The sequence below is a fragment of the Anarrhichthys ocellatus genome, unplaced genomic scaffold (assembly GCF_004355925.1).
Source record: "Anarrhichthys ocellatus isolate YVR2014 unplaced genomic scaffold, GSC_Weel_1.0 scaffold186, whole genome shotgun sequence".
Classification (NCBI taxonomy): domain Eukaryota; kingdom Metazoa; phylum Chordata; class Actinopteri; order Perciformes; family Anarhichadidae; genus Anarrhichthys; species Anarrhichthys ocellatus.
In genome coordinates this window covers 94,785-112,053 of record NW_022280216.1, presented here as the reverse complement: position 1 = coordinate 112,053, position 17,269 = coordinate 94,785, and the positions used below count along the sequence as shown (strand labels likewise).

General features: G+C 41.5%; 1 protein-coding gene across 1 annotated transcript in view; it reads right to left on the bottom strand.

The window, feature by feature from the left end:
* Nucleotides 1–15,662, bottom strand: part of lsp1a (lymphocyte specific protein 1 a) — a 34,561-nt gene extending 18,899 nt beyond the window's left edge. The window contains exons 1-3 of the mRNA XM_031878546.1: nt 15,491–15,662; nt 10,029–10,251; nt 98–244 (exon numbers count right to left, since the gene is read on the bottom strand). Coding sequence (XP_031734406.1) covers nt 98–244; nt 10,029–10,087 — 206 coding nt within the window. The 5' untranslated portion in view covers nt 10,088–10,251; nt 15,491–15,662. The remainder of the gene's footprint in view (nt 1–97; nt 245–10,028; nt 10,252–15,490) is intronic.
* Between the last annotated feature and the right edge of the window lie 1,607 nt (nt 15,663–17,269).

Here is a 17,269-nt window from a genome sequence, read left to right as displayed (position 1 = left end):
CGCCCCCTGGTGGACACTAGAGAGAATGCAAGTTTTAAGACACTTCCGCATCTGTTTCACTCTGCAGAACCGAGGTTGTTGTCTGGTCTGTACGTACATGCCGTCCTCTGCTGGCGTCCTGTCCTCCGGTGACGACTCTCCGGGTTGCGATCCACCGTTGGACCAGCGCGACGCTTCCCGAGCTCTTCGGCGCTGCTCCCTCTCCACCTCCTCAGCATCCTCAACGCTCCTCTGAGCCGTCAGCCTGCAGACAGAAGAGGACACAGTGAAGTTAGAAGATCAGCTCTAATCCAGGGCTGCACTCAAGTTAAACTCAAATGTTTCTCCATTTATCATTTTTCCATATTTCTGAGCAAAATATTGGATTCGTGGTTTCTACCTCTTTTTGTGATTACAGATTTTACGTTCAGAGAATATTTATCATGAGATTATTATTGAGCGTTTATGAGGATTATCAAACGTGATCTCATGGGAAGGTGAAAGAGTGCATGAACATTGTAACACAAGTACAGAAAACACGTCAAAATGTCACTTCAAAATAACTCAACACTTTGACACGAGCAGCACCCTCCTGAGTGAAAGTCCCGTTTGTTCAAGCTTGGCTTCATCAAGCGCACATCCATATCGGCACTTCCGTAGTTATTTTAACCGAAACTATAATATTTTTCTAAACCTAACTAAGTTTCCTGTGAAGACGGAAATACCTTTTTAAAAGACTGTATTCACGTAACGAGCGGCTTTGACGCGTGTTGCTGGGCTTTTGCAGGAAAACACACGAAAAATGAGGAGAAACGTTTGGTAAGATGTCATAAGAACCGCTGTATGAAGGTACGTTGCTTAGTTTGACTTCTCAATCCACTCCAAGTAGACATTGAAGAGTCAAAAACTGATCTTCAGCCATTAGACAGCTCTTCATTCAGCTCTTTATCTGTCACGTAACTTGTGTACTTCTGTGGTCCTTTTAACCCAAACCACCATCTCCTCCTAAAACTAACCGAGTACTTTTGTTGTCTAAACATGACGAAGTTGTTTTTTAAAGACTTTATTCATGTAACGAGCAGAAATTTACTGTTAAGATGACAAATAGCTGGTTTTGTTAACAGTTCAGAACTCTAAAATACTCAGTTTACAGTGAAATAAAGCAACAATAATCACATTTAAGAAGCATAAAGATTGTTGTTGCTTAAAAAAAATGAATCATCCATCAACTTTTTACAATATCTACAATCATTTCTCTGCAGAATGTAGTTTTTTTACTGTAAAAGCTCAGAAAACAGGCAAATAATTGAAGTCGTCTCTCAGCTCGATGACACAATCCCCCAAAATCCCCCAAAATCCCATCACTTCATCTCTGACTTCTACTTGTAAAGAGTACTTTTCCATTGTGGTTCGTGGGAAACTATAAAAGTTTAAAATGGGAAACATTTGTCAGGAATCACACGCAACACAGTGTTGAAACAAAGACTAAGTGAAGGCAAGAGGCGGCTCAGATCCGACCTGAACAACATCTGCCAAATGTTTATCTGCAGGATGAACGCAGCGTCGCTCCACAGTATTTATTACACAGTTAATGTGTTCATCCAGAGGAAATGTACCAAACATGAAGATATGAATCCATGAATCCTCTCGACGACGACAGCTTTAATCCAAACACTTCAGCCGTACATGGTGACGTGAAGCAGTCATTTGTTCACTTTAAAACATTTTAATGTGTGTTTGATCATTAATATCTACATTAGGAGATGTGACTTTTGGAAATAGAGGATTTCTGGTTTGGTTTGAAACATGTTTTACATCTCAGTAACAGATCAGCATTGAGAGAATAGTTGTAACCACATGATGAGCGGATCCCCGTTAGGTTTCAGAGGCTTATATACCAACAGAAGCAAGAAGACGCCTGCCAGCTGCAAACTTAGATCTCTGAACTACATTTGTATTGTTTTTACAAACAATAGAAATAGAAGTAAAGAGATTCAACATGTTGAATCTTTTGTTTACAAAAACTCAACTGGGAGCTTTTAATAAACACTTTTTTTCGTTTATGTATTTTCCTACAAAATTCCAGCAAAACGTGTCAATTTCCACTTGTTACATGAATGCAGTATTTTCAAAATAAACTTCCGTCTTCACAGGAAAACTTGATTAGGTTTAGGAAAATATTTTAGTTTGGGTTGAAATAACTGGAAGTGACGTTACTTATGTACAGAAGTCACGTGATAAATAAGTCAACAAGCTGGTCAGTGGCTTATGTTGACGCCTCAGTGGAGACGCTTTCAGGACTAACGGCTCAATAAGATCCATCTGGATGCTCAGGTGTCCAGTTACTGGACTCACATGTGGCTTCTGGGTCACCAACAGATCCCCAACGGCTCCATCTGGTCCTCCACTTTCTTTAAGAGGGGGATGGAGGAAGGTCGGACACACGGTGACCTCAGACCCTCATCACCAGATTCATAAATGACAAAAGTCATCATATCCTGCAGCTCCTCACAGTTGACAGCTTTTATCACATTTTTAAATGTTCTTCATTTCTTTTGTATTTTCAAAGTAATTATTCTGAACTAAACATGACGAGTTGCAGAAACAAGCACCAGGTTTAGTTTCTAGCTGGTGGAGGAGACGTTAAAGATATGAAACAGGACCGGATCGTTGTTAGACCCACTGAAAAAGCACAGAGGTCTGCTGCTGATAACAAGACCACTTTGTCAGCATCAGCATCACTTCCTCCTCCGTGTGTCTCCGTCCTTCCTGAGAGGAAACAAATGAAGGGACAGAGGTGGAGAGGCCGGAGGACAGCTGGATGAGGGTCAGAATCTCTGTGATGGAGGATGGGAGCAGCAGAGAGGCAGCGGTCACTACGCCAGGACGGGATGTGCAGCTACAGAGACAGCTGACTTTCAAAATAAAAGCTTCTTCTCAGGTAACATACGTCTAAGATGTGTTTAGTGGTGGAAGACCTTTGTTTAACTAGTTGTGAATCAATCTCAATGTAGTATTGCTGGACCCGCTGGAGGGAAGGGAGGCACGAGAGAACCAGAACCAGGACTGAGAGGGGCAGACTGTCAGACCCTGCTGCAGTAACATGAGAGGTTTTCTAAAGGGACTATGGTACTCAGAAACACTACCACTTTAGTCCACAGGGGGTGACAGAATCAACATGAAAGTTCCTTCGAGTGACTTTAAGTAAAATTATTATCAGCAAAATGTACTGAAAGTATCAGAAGTAAAAGTACTGATTATGCAGAATGGCTCCTTTATTACAGAATATTATAATATTCTGTTTTTATCACCGAAAGTCGCAAAATGACATACATCACTTCGCTAATTCTTGCGATGCTTTTGGATAGTAAATGTGTTCTTCAAGCTCATCTGTTTGATTGGAACGGATTTTTCAAGATTCAAGTAAGTAGAATCCCTTAAATACAAATCAAATATTCTGTTGTGAAACGACAACATTGAGAAGGTGGAGGTAGGAGGTCAGTGAGGTCAGTGAGGTTGAGGTTGTGCAGGTGTTTTTCTCTTGTATTGTACATTATACATATGATGTAGTGTTCCTATGTGAGCCAGCGGAGCGTACGGTGCATAGATACGGTCTCTGGTTAGTTCACCCTCCGGGTGTTAGAAGCTGCCGGACTTCGAGCCAGCAGGCCGATTGAACTCTCGTTCCGTTTCCTTTCTGTAAACAGCGCTGGAGGATTCCGTCAAGCTCGGCCTCTCGACTCAAACGTCCGATTCAGACTAAACCATTACCCCCCGACTTTTACAGTACCAGGAAAACTGGCAGCTTTACTTCCTCATCGTCCCGTGTTTCATCAACATCTTCCTCGCTCGAATCGTCTGATCATCAAAAAAGAGACAATTAACGACATGCTCAGAACACTTTCACTTCCTCAGCGGGAGTCGAGCCGGTTTTATGTCTCTATGTAAACCGACACCAGAGGCAAGACTGAACACGCTGCCTCCCAACACGTCCTCAGATCAAAGGCTGACGACATGCCCTTGAGCCCCGGAGGTCAGAGTGATTGACATGAAGGTTCAGACCGTCGCCTGAGCCGAGGACTCGACGCGAGGGAGCAGAGAGACGAGAGACGTCTAGATTTAATGTAAAGAAAAGGCTTTTATTTTGGTCTCTCATGAGCCGTGTTTCCATTCATGTATTTTTATGAAGTATCGCGTTAGAAAAGCTGCAAGGCTAGCAGTCAACCCCTGCTTCCAGTCTGTGTGCTAAGCTAGGCTAGCAGTTTCCCCACATCTAACTTTAAGAAAATGAAAAGTGATACCCTAAAAAGCCGGCCTGTTTTTTTTTTAAGGAACAAACAGCCTTCCAGTGTTTTGGAGACACGGCTGGTTGCTAGCAGATTTGCGGCCACAAAGCCTTCAATAATTCAGTTCTGTGACCACCAACATCAGAAGCAACCACCAGAAACACGACACACACACCGGATAAAAGAGCTGCACCACCTGCCAACACACCACCTCCACCACATACTGTGGTCCTCCCACTGTCTGCACTTGTTCAGGCCTTCGGCTTTATTGTCCGCCGACGTCTGAAGACTGAAAGAGGGATTCACTGTCGGGAGGAGAACAAGGTGAAAAGTATTATCTGCTCTTTTGTGAGTACACATGCTGTCAGCGCAGGGATGACTCGGTTGAATGACACAATAATAACACGGCTTGCTTTCAGCCGGGGGGACAGACGAGGACGGTGGGAAGACGTTTGTGAGATGAAGTCACCGTTGTGTTGAGACAAGTCGGGGCAGCGACTCAGATTCACTGAATGACTCTCACAGAATAAACGACAAAAAGACGACACTTCCCAGAAAGTAAGTCAGTGGACGAGTGAGAGCAGATCTGTAGTCAAACCGCTGTCAGAGGTAAATGAATACGTCTCACAGGTTCTGTGGCTGGTTTAAAATGAACAGCAAAATAATACGTTTTTAGCACGCAGGTCCAGCTTTGGTCTATATTGAAATATTTTCAACATAACAATTTTATATATTTCCATTAAATTAGACAGACATTCATGGTTCCCAGATGACGAACCCCACTGCTTTTGTTCATCCCGTGACTTTTCCTTCTTGTTGCTTTTGATGTTTTATGTAAAACAGATTTGAAATGCCTTGTTGCTGAAATGTGCTACATAAAAAAAAAAAAAAAAAAAACTTGCATTGATGGTTTTGTTTTTGAGTGAAATGTCTCAGCCACTACTTGATTGATTGCCATTAACTGTCATACAGACATTCGTGGTTCCCAGATGACGAATCCCTCTGATTTTGTTCAGAGCTGGAGACATTCCCATCAGTCACAGCTGTACTTGTTTATTGCTAATCTGCAATTCTAGCAAATTCCCTTTTACTTGCAAAGAACTTTATTTAGAAACGTGTACTTCCTCTCTCTGGGTAACGAGTATCACTATTACACAACGTTTAACCGCGACGAGCTCCGAATCCACTAAACCAACATGAAGAAGATGAAGAACGTCTGTGGGGCAGAGCAGATAGTTGTCGGACCCCGTGATTGGCCAGTCTGTGTTCAAGAGGCGGGGCTTAGCGAAGGAGGAATTGTGCTGAATGTCACAATCTGCTCATCTCGAAATACTGAATCAAAAACACATCTGTAGACTTCTGGGACGTTTAAAAAGCTTCTTTAGTTCAGAATAAAAGACACTTTCAAGAAGAGATTCTGGTCAGTTCATTGGTAATAATTGGCAGATTTAATAACAAGTATTACGGATTTCTCTCTTTTCAGCGACAGCAGAGGAAACTTATCATGATAAGGGAAAGAAGTAATGCAATAGTCAGTCAGTCAGTATATTGCTACATTACAGCACAAAAGCAGTCAGACTCTCGCTGTAATGACCAGAAGTCCAACAAACCCCCCAGAGACTACAGGCAGACGGTAACCCCCCTGTTACTGTTATGGCTGCATGTCTGGGTGTCTGACCCCCCCCATGCAGAGCATGAAAAGGGCTCCAGATCCCTGAAGTCTGGAAACCCTGCAGGTTTGTTTGACTTCAACTGTGAAGGACAGGAAGAGATGTGCAGTCAGAATGACCCGACAGACCTCGTTCCAAAGAGGACGACAAACAAAACTGGGTTTTTTTTTAGATCGAGAGAAGTTTAAAAGAAGTTGTCGAGCATCAGGGCAGATGATAACGAGGGCATCTTTCTCTGGGAAGTCCAAAAGAAAACAAACTTTGAATCCGAAGCTTTATTTGTCTTTTAAGACGTCAAAAAATGAGAAGCGAGCAGAAGGTGGAGAGGTGAACGTGAAAGTATTCTGGTTCATGGTGAGCGCAGAAATGTTGGCTGCAGTTCCCACATTAGTAATAATCCCATTCAATGAATAGTTCACCCAAAAAGTATAAATCGTGACCTGTAGCACTCACATTCCTAAAATCTATGGTCAGAAAAAGTGTTTCCATCGATGGCGTAAAAATAAGAACGAAAGACAAACATTTTTGGCAAATTATTGCAAAACTGATCATTTTCAGTTGACGAATATTTTGCGTGTTTACTCGTAGGAGGGTCTGCAATTCAATGCACAAGCATAGCGTAGCACAGATGTGCTAACACTAGTTAATGATGCGCTAACGTATTCTGCTAATGTTAGCTCCACGGGTTTTCAGGTAGAAACGTAACGTTTTAGAAACGTATACATCTCCTTCAAACCTCTCCGGCTAACGAGGATCACTACAGCGTGGCGATAGCTGAGAAACCAATTCATCAGAAGATGAACAGAACCAGAGAGGGGAAACAGGAAGCGCCACTCTGTTTACTTTCCCTCCATCCTTCTGATGCAGACAACCAGTGGGGGGGGAGTTCATGGGTTGCCCCCAACACTCATCGGCTAACTACACCCCCCCACCACCCCAAAAACATTCCTCAGCCTCTTATCTCCCCGTATCGTAAACACCGAGGACACCCGGCCTTTCGTGGGGGGGGGAGTCAGGGGTCAGAGGTCGCAGCAGGTATGCCTCCTGATGACATCACCCACAGAGAGCTGATTAAAAACAGCCGTGCTGTGTGCCGGCCTTGAACCGCCGGCATGAACGCCACCATCTGATAACAACATGTTTTAGATACTGTGAGACTGTAAAGAGGACGATACACAGGACAACACAGCAGTATCAGTGTGGTAGAAGTACTCCTTTACTGCAGTTAAAGTACTAATACCACACTGTAAAGAAAAGGTCATGAGTTCAAAACTTGAGTTCAGTAAAAGTATTGATTGCTCAGTAAAATATTTTACTTTTATAAATGTTAAAAGTACAATATTTACCTCTGAGATGTCGTGGAGGAGAAGTAGAAAGTATGAAAATACTCATGTACAAGTACAGTATTTTAGTAAATGTACTTATTATCATTCAACCACTGAAAATACAGCCACAGTGCTGATGCTGTTTCCAATGCTCAGCATCAACACAACAAAACTGGTCATGTGACTTGGCCACATCCCCAAAATATGTTGAAAACAAAGGCAGGTGGTGCAACAAGAGTAAAGCTGTTCTAGAAGAAGACATCTGGTCGAATCAATGAGCACAAATAGAAGGAAGCGAGAAGCTATGAACGCTATCAGGGTGTGCAAATCAAACGCCTCTCGTTCATCACCTCTAGTGGCTTTAATGCTGTTAATCTGAAAAGGAACGTTAGCTGAAGTGGTGCAGAAGTATAAAGTGACAAAAATGAGATACTTTAATACAACTACCTTAAAAATAAATAGTAAAAACTTGCCTTAAAAAGTCAACAAAACATTCAACTTTTCCACCAGATTAATTTACATTATTTAGCAGAAAGCTGTCAAGTAAAAGGTCCAAAACCACAAGTATAAAAACTATGAAAGGGTCATTTTCTAATGACAATAATTAAACAAACTGGCTGTAATTAAAACAGTTTCTAAGCAGCTGGAAACATCCTGCAGCACCAAACTAAACTCCTTTAAAAGCCTAAAAAACGGTGAACGAATCACGCCGTCTGATGTTCAAACACGTCATGTTTTTAGAATGATGTCACCGCCGTTCCTCCAGAGCGACGCCATCTGCCGAGTTCATGAATCACAGTGAGACACCGCCTCCTCCAGCTGCTATCTGCTTCAAAAACCTCACTGTGACTCACTCATTACAACACTTCAGAAACTCTCAACCCACAGAGTCGTTCTGTGGAGACACGGAAAGTCACACCGATTCTAGTTTTAGGTTCAAGTCACACAAAGATCGACTGGAACTAAATCATTTTATCTGAGAGTAAATTTAGACGATAAGAAAAACCAACCGACGTTCATCAATCAATTTTCAAAATAAGAGACCAAAACACAATCAACAAATTATTATGGATGACACTTCCCATCAATGTCAAAAACAGCTGCTGGAAACTCATCTCTAGTTTTAGAGGAATCCTTTCACGATCTGAAGGCTTTAACAGGTGGAAATATTGACTCGCTGTGAGGCTTAGATGAAACATCAGAGGATCGTTAAAGTCATCGAGGTTCATCCTCTGAGGAAAACACGCCACAAACATCACCAACGTAACTTCAACATAACCAAAACATTTTGAGATATTGGAACACCACTTTAACACATATATTATGTGTTAAAGTAAGACGATAATAATAATATTATAAGTATAAAAGTAGTCTCTCACTTGCGATGCTACGTCTCTTCCCGTCGGCGTAGTATATTTACGTGTATGCAGTTACATTCAGTACCGACTACACGCCGTCGTTACTGCACGTTAATGTCATTTAAACACCGTTCGGTGCGAGCTGTCTGGGAACCAAAACATCACAGACACCTCAAAAGCAAAAGCAGGCTAGTTTCATCCGGCATTCATAGCTATTCTTAGGAAAAACAATGTGCTGGAATTAGTAGATATCCCACGAAATTATTTCATATTTTGCGACACAGGGCGGGGGGGGGAGCCGTTTGTTCCCCATGCGACACGTCAAACTTGATTTATTTGTAACTTAACTTGCGTACTTCAGTAACGGCTCATCTGTAGTTATTTCAACCCAAAATACGATTTTATCCGAAACCTAACTAAGAAGTTTTGTTGGCTAAACCTAACCGAGTCGTTTCCTGTGAAGACGGAAGTTTATTATGAAACGACTGTATTCATGTAACGAGCAGATATTTAACGTGTTGTTGGACTTTAGTTGGAAAACGCAGACTGTCTACAAGAAGTGAACGTAGTCATCGTGATGCAACTCATTGGTTTGTGGACTGAAGTTTTGAAGCCTCGAGTTCGGCGATTTCGCCGTCGCCATCTTGGATTACGGCCGTCGCCATGTTGTCGTTTTTTGCAACCAGTGAACAGGAAGTGACCATATTTGGACTGAGGATCATACGAAACATTTTAAAAGGATTTGTTGTGAAAAGACAAAAGTCCAGACAAAAAGACAAACGTGTTCTTGTTGTTTTACGACTTCTACGAAGGGTTGGTTGACGTCGACCAACCGGAGCACAGCCTGCTCAGGAGGACCGATGTCATCCCCACGTTACTCTCTTATCTCATCACAAACCACTGGAACCCGACACAGGATGAAATAAAACAGACAGGACGGGTCGCCACCCGAAAAACAAAAGAGTGACTCTGGTGACCTTTCACCTCTGACACAGGTCACCGACACCACTTCCCTCTCTGTGGAACCAGCCTCGGGCGTCCAGCTCTGCATTTATTTTAATCGCTAATACATTTAGAAAACAATTAAAGATTACCCAGCTGGAAATGGATTATTAGTATAGTTCTTTTGTTATGATTATTGCATGTGAGAGGAGGTTAAGTCGATTAAACCCCCCCACAAAACCCTGCGTGACCCAAAACACTCCCAGTAATCCCACTGTTCCCATTAAGACAAAACACACACATGAAAACACTCTTCATCCTGATGTGGACACATGAGATGCTTTGTTGTTGTTCTCCAGATCTCAGGAGTGAATTAGTTTCTTCTAAATAATAAAATAAAGGTTGTTTAACTGAGTTTAAATATTAACTTCTGTCTTTGTGTGAACAGAGAACGGATCGATCACATACCTCATCAGGTTTTGTAAACCCTGTTTGCTGGAGTTTCTCCTCAGCAGAGCGTTGGACATGTTGGCCTCTTTTCTTCTTCTTTTTCTTCTGCTACTACTTATTCTAGCTCTTCTTCTTGTCGTCTCCTGGTAGAAGCAAAAACAGATGAACTTCTTCTTCTATTCCGTTTCCAAGTCGACACTGTAGGCAGCTTTTCTGTCCTGCAGCCGCACCGAAGCCCAGACTGAGGAGAGAGTGTGTGTGTTTCACTGTTAAAGACTGCTCTGCTGGTTTCACACAAACACCTCCCCTGCAATGCTAGTTGGGAATGTCAGTGGTGCTCAGAGACTCCCTCCTCTTTTGGAGGCTGGGTTTCTAGTCATTACGCTGCTGCTGCCCTCCCTCCCACCCTCCCACCCACCCACCCACACAGTTTTCATTGGGGAGCTCAGAGGCCGGACATCTCTCTCCGTTTCTTTCTTTGCTGCCTCTCTCTGTTCTGCCGGGTCATGTGGTCTTCTTCGCTGAGGGGGAACGAAAGACGATATACAACCCCCCCCCCCCAAAAATAATAATCCACGACTGAACAATAACCGTCTCCTTGTCAACATTTGCCAAAGCAGCAGATTATCAGAAGACGTCCGTTTGTTATTTCTCTCCATTCACTAATAATATGTATCAATCATCATGTTTGTTTCTATTCAACTGTCTTTCAATTTTAAGAAAACTTTTGAAATGTATGAAAAATAATTCATTAAATTAGGTTTGTTTCCATCAACTGGTTTGGAGGAAATAAACTCGGCTCTTATTTTTAGTAATTGATCTTCGTCAAAAGTTCTCTCTTAATTTTGTCATCTGTTTCGTTATTTATTTAATGTGAATAAGTAAAACAAACGTACATGCGTACTTGGGTAAAGACACTTCTGTAGTTATTTTAACCCAAACAAGGATCTTTTCCGAACTAAATATGTCACGATCTTTTCATGAACCCAAGTATTTCACTATTCATCTAGCGAGTGGATATTGACGCATGTCGCTGGACTTTAGGGAAACGCAAATGTTCAGGAATGTTTCCTCAATCGAGCTGTTCAGCCAAATGTTGCTCAGGTTTATAGAACTTTACTTTAAATTGTAGTGACAAACCAAACATAGTATTTATTATGGAATAGTACATTTCTTGAATATATAATTGATGGGACTGTGCAGCCATAAAAACAGAATTATTTTCTGCGTTTCTTTTCAAGCAGAACAATATTTATTGTAATAATGTAAACGTCGCCTCTGAAATGATAAAGATCCTCTTTAATCTCGGCGTGTGACATGCAGCTCGTTACGTCTTTGTCTCTTCGCTGCCTGAGGCCCTCAAACACAACGCTGTTACCACAGTAACCCACTCATCGCCATTCACCCCTGGAGTGTTGGTAAGCCTTGCTCGGTGGCACGTCAACAGACAAAAGGGCATTCTGGGAAGGAATTCATGGCTCGGACGCCCTTCTTGCTCGTGCTCATAAAACAGAGCTGCTGTTTCCAGCAAACACGGGCTGACCTGAACACAACCTCGACACTCAGACGCTCTGAAAACAGACAGCAGCTGAACTTCCTCCAGCTACGCTCACAAAATACATCTCATCTTCATATAGTTACAATAAATGTTTGTCTAAGAAAGAAACACGGATATGATGATCTGATGACGAGAGACACGGCGCTGCTGCCTTCAGGGGAAACCGGTGAAGCCACAATGCTGAAGTTACAACTGTAACTTTACAGCAGTAAAGGATCTGAATACTTCCTCCATCACTATAAACTACTACTACTAAAAACTAGTTTATTATTAGAACTCTTGAGACGTAAGAGCCGATCGTCTGAATGATTTACTCGGCCTCGTGTTCTCTGCTCTGATTAAAGCAGAGCGACGACATTCAAACTAACTTTGACTAAACAAAAAGGAAACGTTGACGTAGCTTCAAATGTTCAGCTGTTGAAAGCAGAATCGGCGTCTGAAGAAGATAAAATAATGACTTAAATAACTTTACTCTACTGTGCTGTTGGAAGAGATGAACATGATATAGATTTAACTATCAATCGTTACTTCTTATTGTTAAGCCTGTAAATAATGATTTGCAGCTCTGAACTCGACTCCCTTTGTAACGTCACACGTCTGTTTTTATCTCCTCCAGCTTCTCTGCTGGAGAACAAACGTCTCCGTCCATCAGCAGAGAGACGCTCTCCGTCTGTCGCTTCGCTTTCAGCTCAAAGCAAACAGCTCGTTTGCTTTTCTGCTTATCAGCTGAGGTCAGGATGCAGCTCGGCCTCCATCAGCCCGCTGCTGTGGGACCTTTAAGAGCTTCCTTCAGGTCTCACGGCTGGATTTAAGGAGTTAAAGTCACAGCTCATCTGACTTTACTACACGACGACGTCTGAGAAGAGAAACATTTCTCTTTTTATTCCTGTGATCACATGACAAGTTCATTAAATCCCCATACAACTGTCAGTGTGCTTCAAACACGCGTTTGTACCGTGTGTTGTTGGTGGAAAGTAACTAAGTACATTTACTGAAGTACTATACTTGAATATTTCCATTTTCTGCTCATTTATACTTCTATTCTATTACATTTCAGAGGGAAATGTACAGCCGTAGCTACGAAGTACTTCATAGATTAATATAGAAAACTGTGTCTAGTTTGTTTTCTCCCGCTGAGCTTCTCACACGGTTTTATTTTAATAACTGTTTGAAGCACAAAGAGGCTAAAATTATTTTACAATAACGCCAAGATTGAAGAATTAGTTTGTGTGTCAGAACTTAGTGCTTTATCTCATGACCCCTGACCTTTGGAGCGGCCCGACCCCTAGGTTGGGAACCACTGGACTAAACTAACTGTGTATAAAGTAATTGAAAGTATCTCAGCTACAACAATAACATGCTGCTCTAACATTGATGCTCCTGTATTCATTTTAAATGCAGGACTTTGAATCGTAATTTCAGCCTAAAGTTAGTTTAGAGCTCGTTGGCTTCGTTACGATGTCGTATCATCATGCTGATTAATTACTGCGTATAGTGGACGAGTATGGAGTCATAAGAGTAAAATAAAAAACAAATCTCAATGATTATTGAAGAAGTTCTATAAATCTTTTATACACAAACTTCATACTTGGTATCTGTGGAAACTTAAGGCATCAACAAATGTAACTTTTTCTTGAAGTTTGATTCTCGAGGCTCAGCTTCTGAACTTCAACAGTTTTTCAGGTTAAAAAAAGAAAAAGAAAAAGTCTGTTTTGCTTGTTTGAGTAAAACCGGATTAAAGCTGCAGCTCATTGCTGCAGATCTCCTCCCTCCTCCACTCAGAGCGCTGACCTGCAACCCAGAACGTGTTCGATGCCAGAGCCGCTCTCATCACCTCCCACTCAGCGGCCAGAGATCTCCTCTCCCGACACCGAGAGCCCAACAACACCGACGGGTGAGTTTAACTTTACCCGCTGGAGTTCAGTCACAAGCCACTGGAGGACGGGAGTCAACGCGTCAGCAGGAAGAGATGTTAGAAAGACGGTTAGAGTGTAAAGATGAGAAAAAGTCTCTTCTTTTTAAAACTGCCGAAAAGTTCAGAAGCTGAGCCTCGAGAATTAAACTTCAAGAAAGAGTTACAATTTCTGATGCCTTAAGTTTCCAAAGATACCAAATATACATTTTGGGTATAATTGTTTTCTACAAAACTTCTTGAATAATCATTATATATCTCAGAACTTTATTTAGTACCAAAAGTACTCATTATGCTGAATAATATATTGTCATACTATTGGTTTCATGATTATTAATCATAGACCTTATATACAGAGTGGACGTAGTCGTCATCCATAGGTTTGTGAAATGATGTTTTGAAGCCTCAAATTCTGCATTTTGGCCGTCGCCATCTTGTTTTTTTTGCAACCAGAAGTGAAACCAGGGTGGAGTTAAACGAACAACCGAATAAAACATTCATAGGCGACCAAAATGTTACTGTTAACTTTCATGAAGTGAAAACACTGAAAGAGTTAAAGTTGTGAGACGAAAACACGGACGACTCTCAGACCGGACAAAGTCGTGGTAGAGACCTGTCAATCACCGTGTAGCCCCGCCCTAAAGCATCCCCTGCTTTATGGTCTGTGTGACTCTAAATGGACCATAATGTACTAAATGAACATCATGCTGTATTGAAGAAGACTTGAAACTAGAGATTGAGACCATAAACTCATGTTTACAATGTTTACTGAGGTAATAAATCAAGAGAGAAGTAGAGTCATTTTCTCATAGACTTCGATACAACCAGAGGAGTCGCCCCCTGGTGGACACTAGAGAGAATGCAGCTTTAACACGTGAAGAACCAGAGGTTGCCGCCTGTTATTGATGCATTAATGTGTTCATCTCTTTAATGTTGCAGGAACAACAGAGAGTCAGCTGAGTATCTGAAGGATTCAGTTTCACTTCGGATGATTAAAAACGAGGAAAAGGGAGCTGACGAGGGCAAAGAGAGATGAGTGTACTGTAAACACAACGACAGTAACTCACTTATTTCATGCTGATTTTTGTGCTTCGGGCTTTTCTTCAACATGATCACTTTGTTGTTTTCTACCCGAGGCGGTAAATAAAGAGCGGCTGCCATGGCAGCAGAGATCCGCTGACACCGGACTCGTGATGAAACCGTCTCAGGACACAACGGTGGATTCTCACGTCTGCATGTGCAGTTTGTTGGGCAAGTGTGTAACTCATGAAAAACTGGAGAGAATCAGAGGTGGAAGAAGTACTCGCATGTTTTACTACACTTAAAGTAGTAATACTACAGTGTATGAATACTCAGTAAAAGCATCAATCAGCACCAAAAGTGAAAGTACTCAGAACAATATGATGTATATTATAATTAGTGATGGATTAATGTGTTCATCACTTTACAATTGGAGCTCATTATAATGACTTTATATAGTGCTGGTAGTTCAATCTATAATATTTCATAATGTATTATTTTATTGTATTTGGTTTTAATAAAAGAGATTGTTGACGTTTTCAAGAAGCACTTTTTATTTTTATTTTAAATGTAAAAATATGAAATGTAAGTGCAAAATGCATACCTTCTTTCTACCACTTTTATTTGTCTTATTCATAAATTAAGGTTTTCTGTTTTTATTTATTTTAAAATGTAAAACCATTTGAGCTACATCATCACCAGAATAGTATTATTATTATTATCTGAACAATCTCAAGGTGTCAGTAAAAAGTAATACATTTAGAAGTATATAAACAATAAAATATATTTATATAAATACATCGTAAACATATGTACAGCACTTGAATAGATTTAGTAAATAACATTAATAAGAAATAAAGTACTTAATTACTTTCCATCGCTGGAGAGAATCAAACAAAAATGATTTTACACATTACAAATGCTTGTCAATGCAATTAATGTGTTTAATAAAGTTATTTTTGAATGAACATATCAGAGTGATTTACTAACCTTGTAAATATCTGCAGAAGAAGAATCCAGACGTGAAGCTGAATCAGCAGAGTCCACTTCAAACCTTCTTCATGTGGCTCAGAATCAGAGCTCTGATTGACAGTTCATTGAACTCAGCTGTTCACCGCTGACAGAGACTCACACAGCTGACTCATGTTCACCTCATCAGAGAGAGAAGTAATTCATCTTTCATGTCTGACAACGCTCGTCACTCCAAATCTACTTCTGAATACCCAACGCTGGAAATCCTCTCAACACGAGTGTGTATTACTATTAAACAAAGTACACACGTGTAGTACTTTGTTCCCTCAGGGACCATGATAAGTGTGTTTACTTGTTCCCAAACTGCTTCAGCTGTGTGACCTTCAACTTACACTCAAGAAAATAAATCATTGAAGTGAACTAATGATGTTGAGTAAAGTTGACTTAAATATGTCGACTTCACCCGTTTAGTTTCTCCTTGTGTAAAAACTTCAGTATTCTAGTAAAATCAACTCATTTGGGACGAGAGTGTTGAGACCTTAGTTGTCCTCATGGAATCTTGAGGGATTTGTCTGCAGCAGCACGAGACAGTTATGCTCAAATGGCAGAGCACCTGAAGTAAACACGTACCTGGAGAACCGTAAAAAGCTGTGTTTGCGTGTTCGCTGTTCCTTCACGCTCCACCAGGTGTTTACTGCTCCGGTCAGGACGTCTGTACCGAGGGAGCGATGCAGCGCCGATGATCCCACAGTCAGGTGGAGGAATGTGGCCTCATTAAAAGCAGCAGAGAGAGCAGGAACGACGCATTCCTGCAGAGGGAGGTGAAGCAGGAAGCAGATAAAACATCCCGCACAGCCTTAATATGATTCAACCACAAACTGCAGTTAAACTGTAGGAAACAACTGCGAGGTTTGAATGAAAAAAAAGACGTTTTAAACCAAACACAGAGACAGATACAACTAAATGTAGTAAGAGCATCTTCACGAGAGCATTATACAGCTATCAGTGTTCCTCTCACGCCTCGTGCAGACCACACAACCTTCTTCATCATTCTCCCGTCCTGGAATCATTTCCCGTCGGACCGCCACTGATGCATCAATCCGTTGAACTCGCAAAACAAAGGGACACTGACAACTGCACTGGAACGGCTGTTCCAGTCGGAATTCAAAGTCCCTGAGGAAATCCATCGAGACCGACTGCACAGACGTAAACTGACCTGACGTCACAGCGGCAAGGCTCCAGACCTCCTCCCGTCTGATTGGGTGCCTGCAGATCCTTTCACTTGAATTCTCTTTGCTAATGACGCCATCGCTGTAATCAATGTCGGCCCCTCCCGCTGGTCTCATACAGCTCCAGTCAGCTATACCAAAGTCATATATATATATAATATATCCTATGAAATCATTTCCTATGTTGTCTACTTAATCTCCAACGGCAGGGAGATGGATGGATCTCTCCTCCAAGTTCGTTCTCCGTGTGAAACAAGAAGTCAACGTTTATTTATTAGTCACGTAACTTCAGCGACGGTACTTCTTTAGTTATTTTTAACCCAACAACAATATTTTACTGAAACTAAATAAGTAGTTTTGTTGAGTTGTTTCCTGCAAAGACGATAGTTTATTTTGAAAAGACTGACGAACGTAAATCGACACGTGTTTGCTGACTTTTGTAGGAAGACGCATGAAAAACGAGTCGTAACTTCGTTGTAGGATGTCAAACGTTTGCTGTAGATGCTTGAGAGGCTTCGAGATTGTCAGACAAACATCGCTTTGCTGAGCAGATGCTTTTGGATGAATT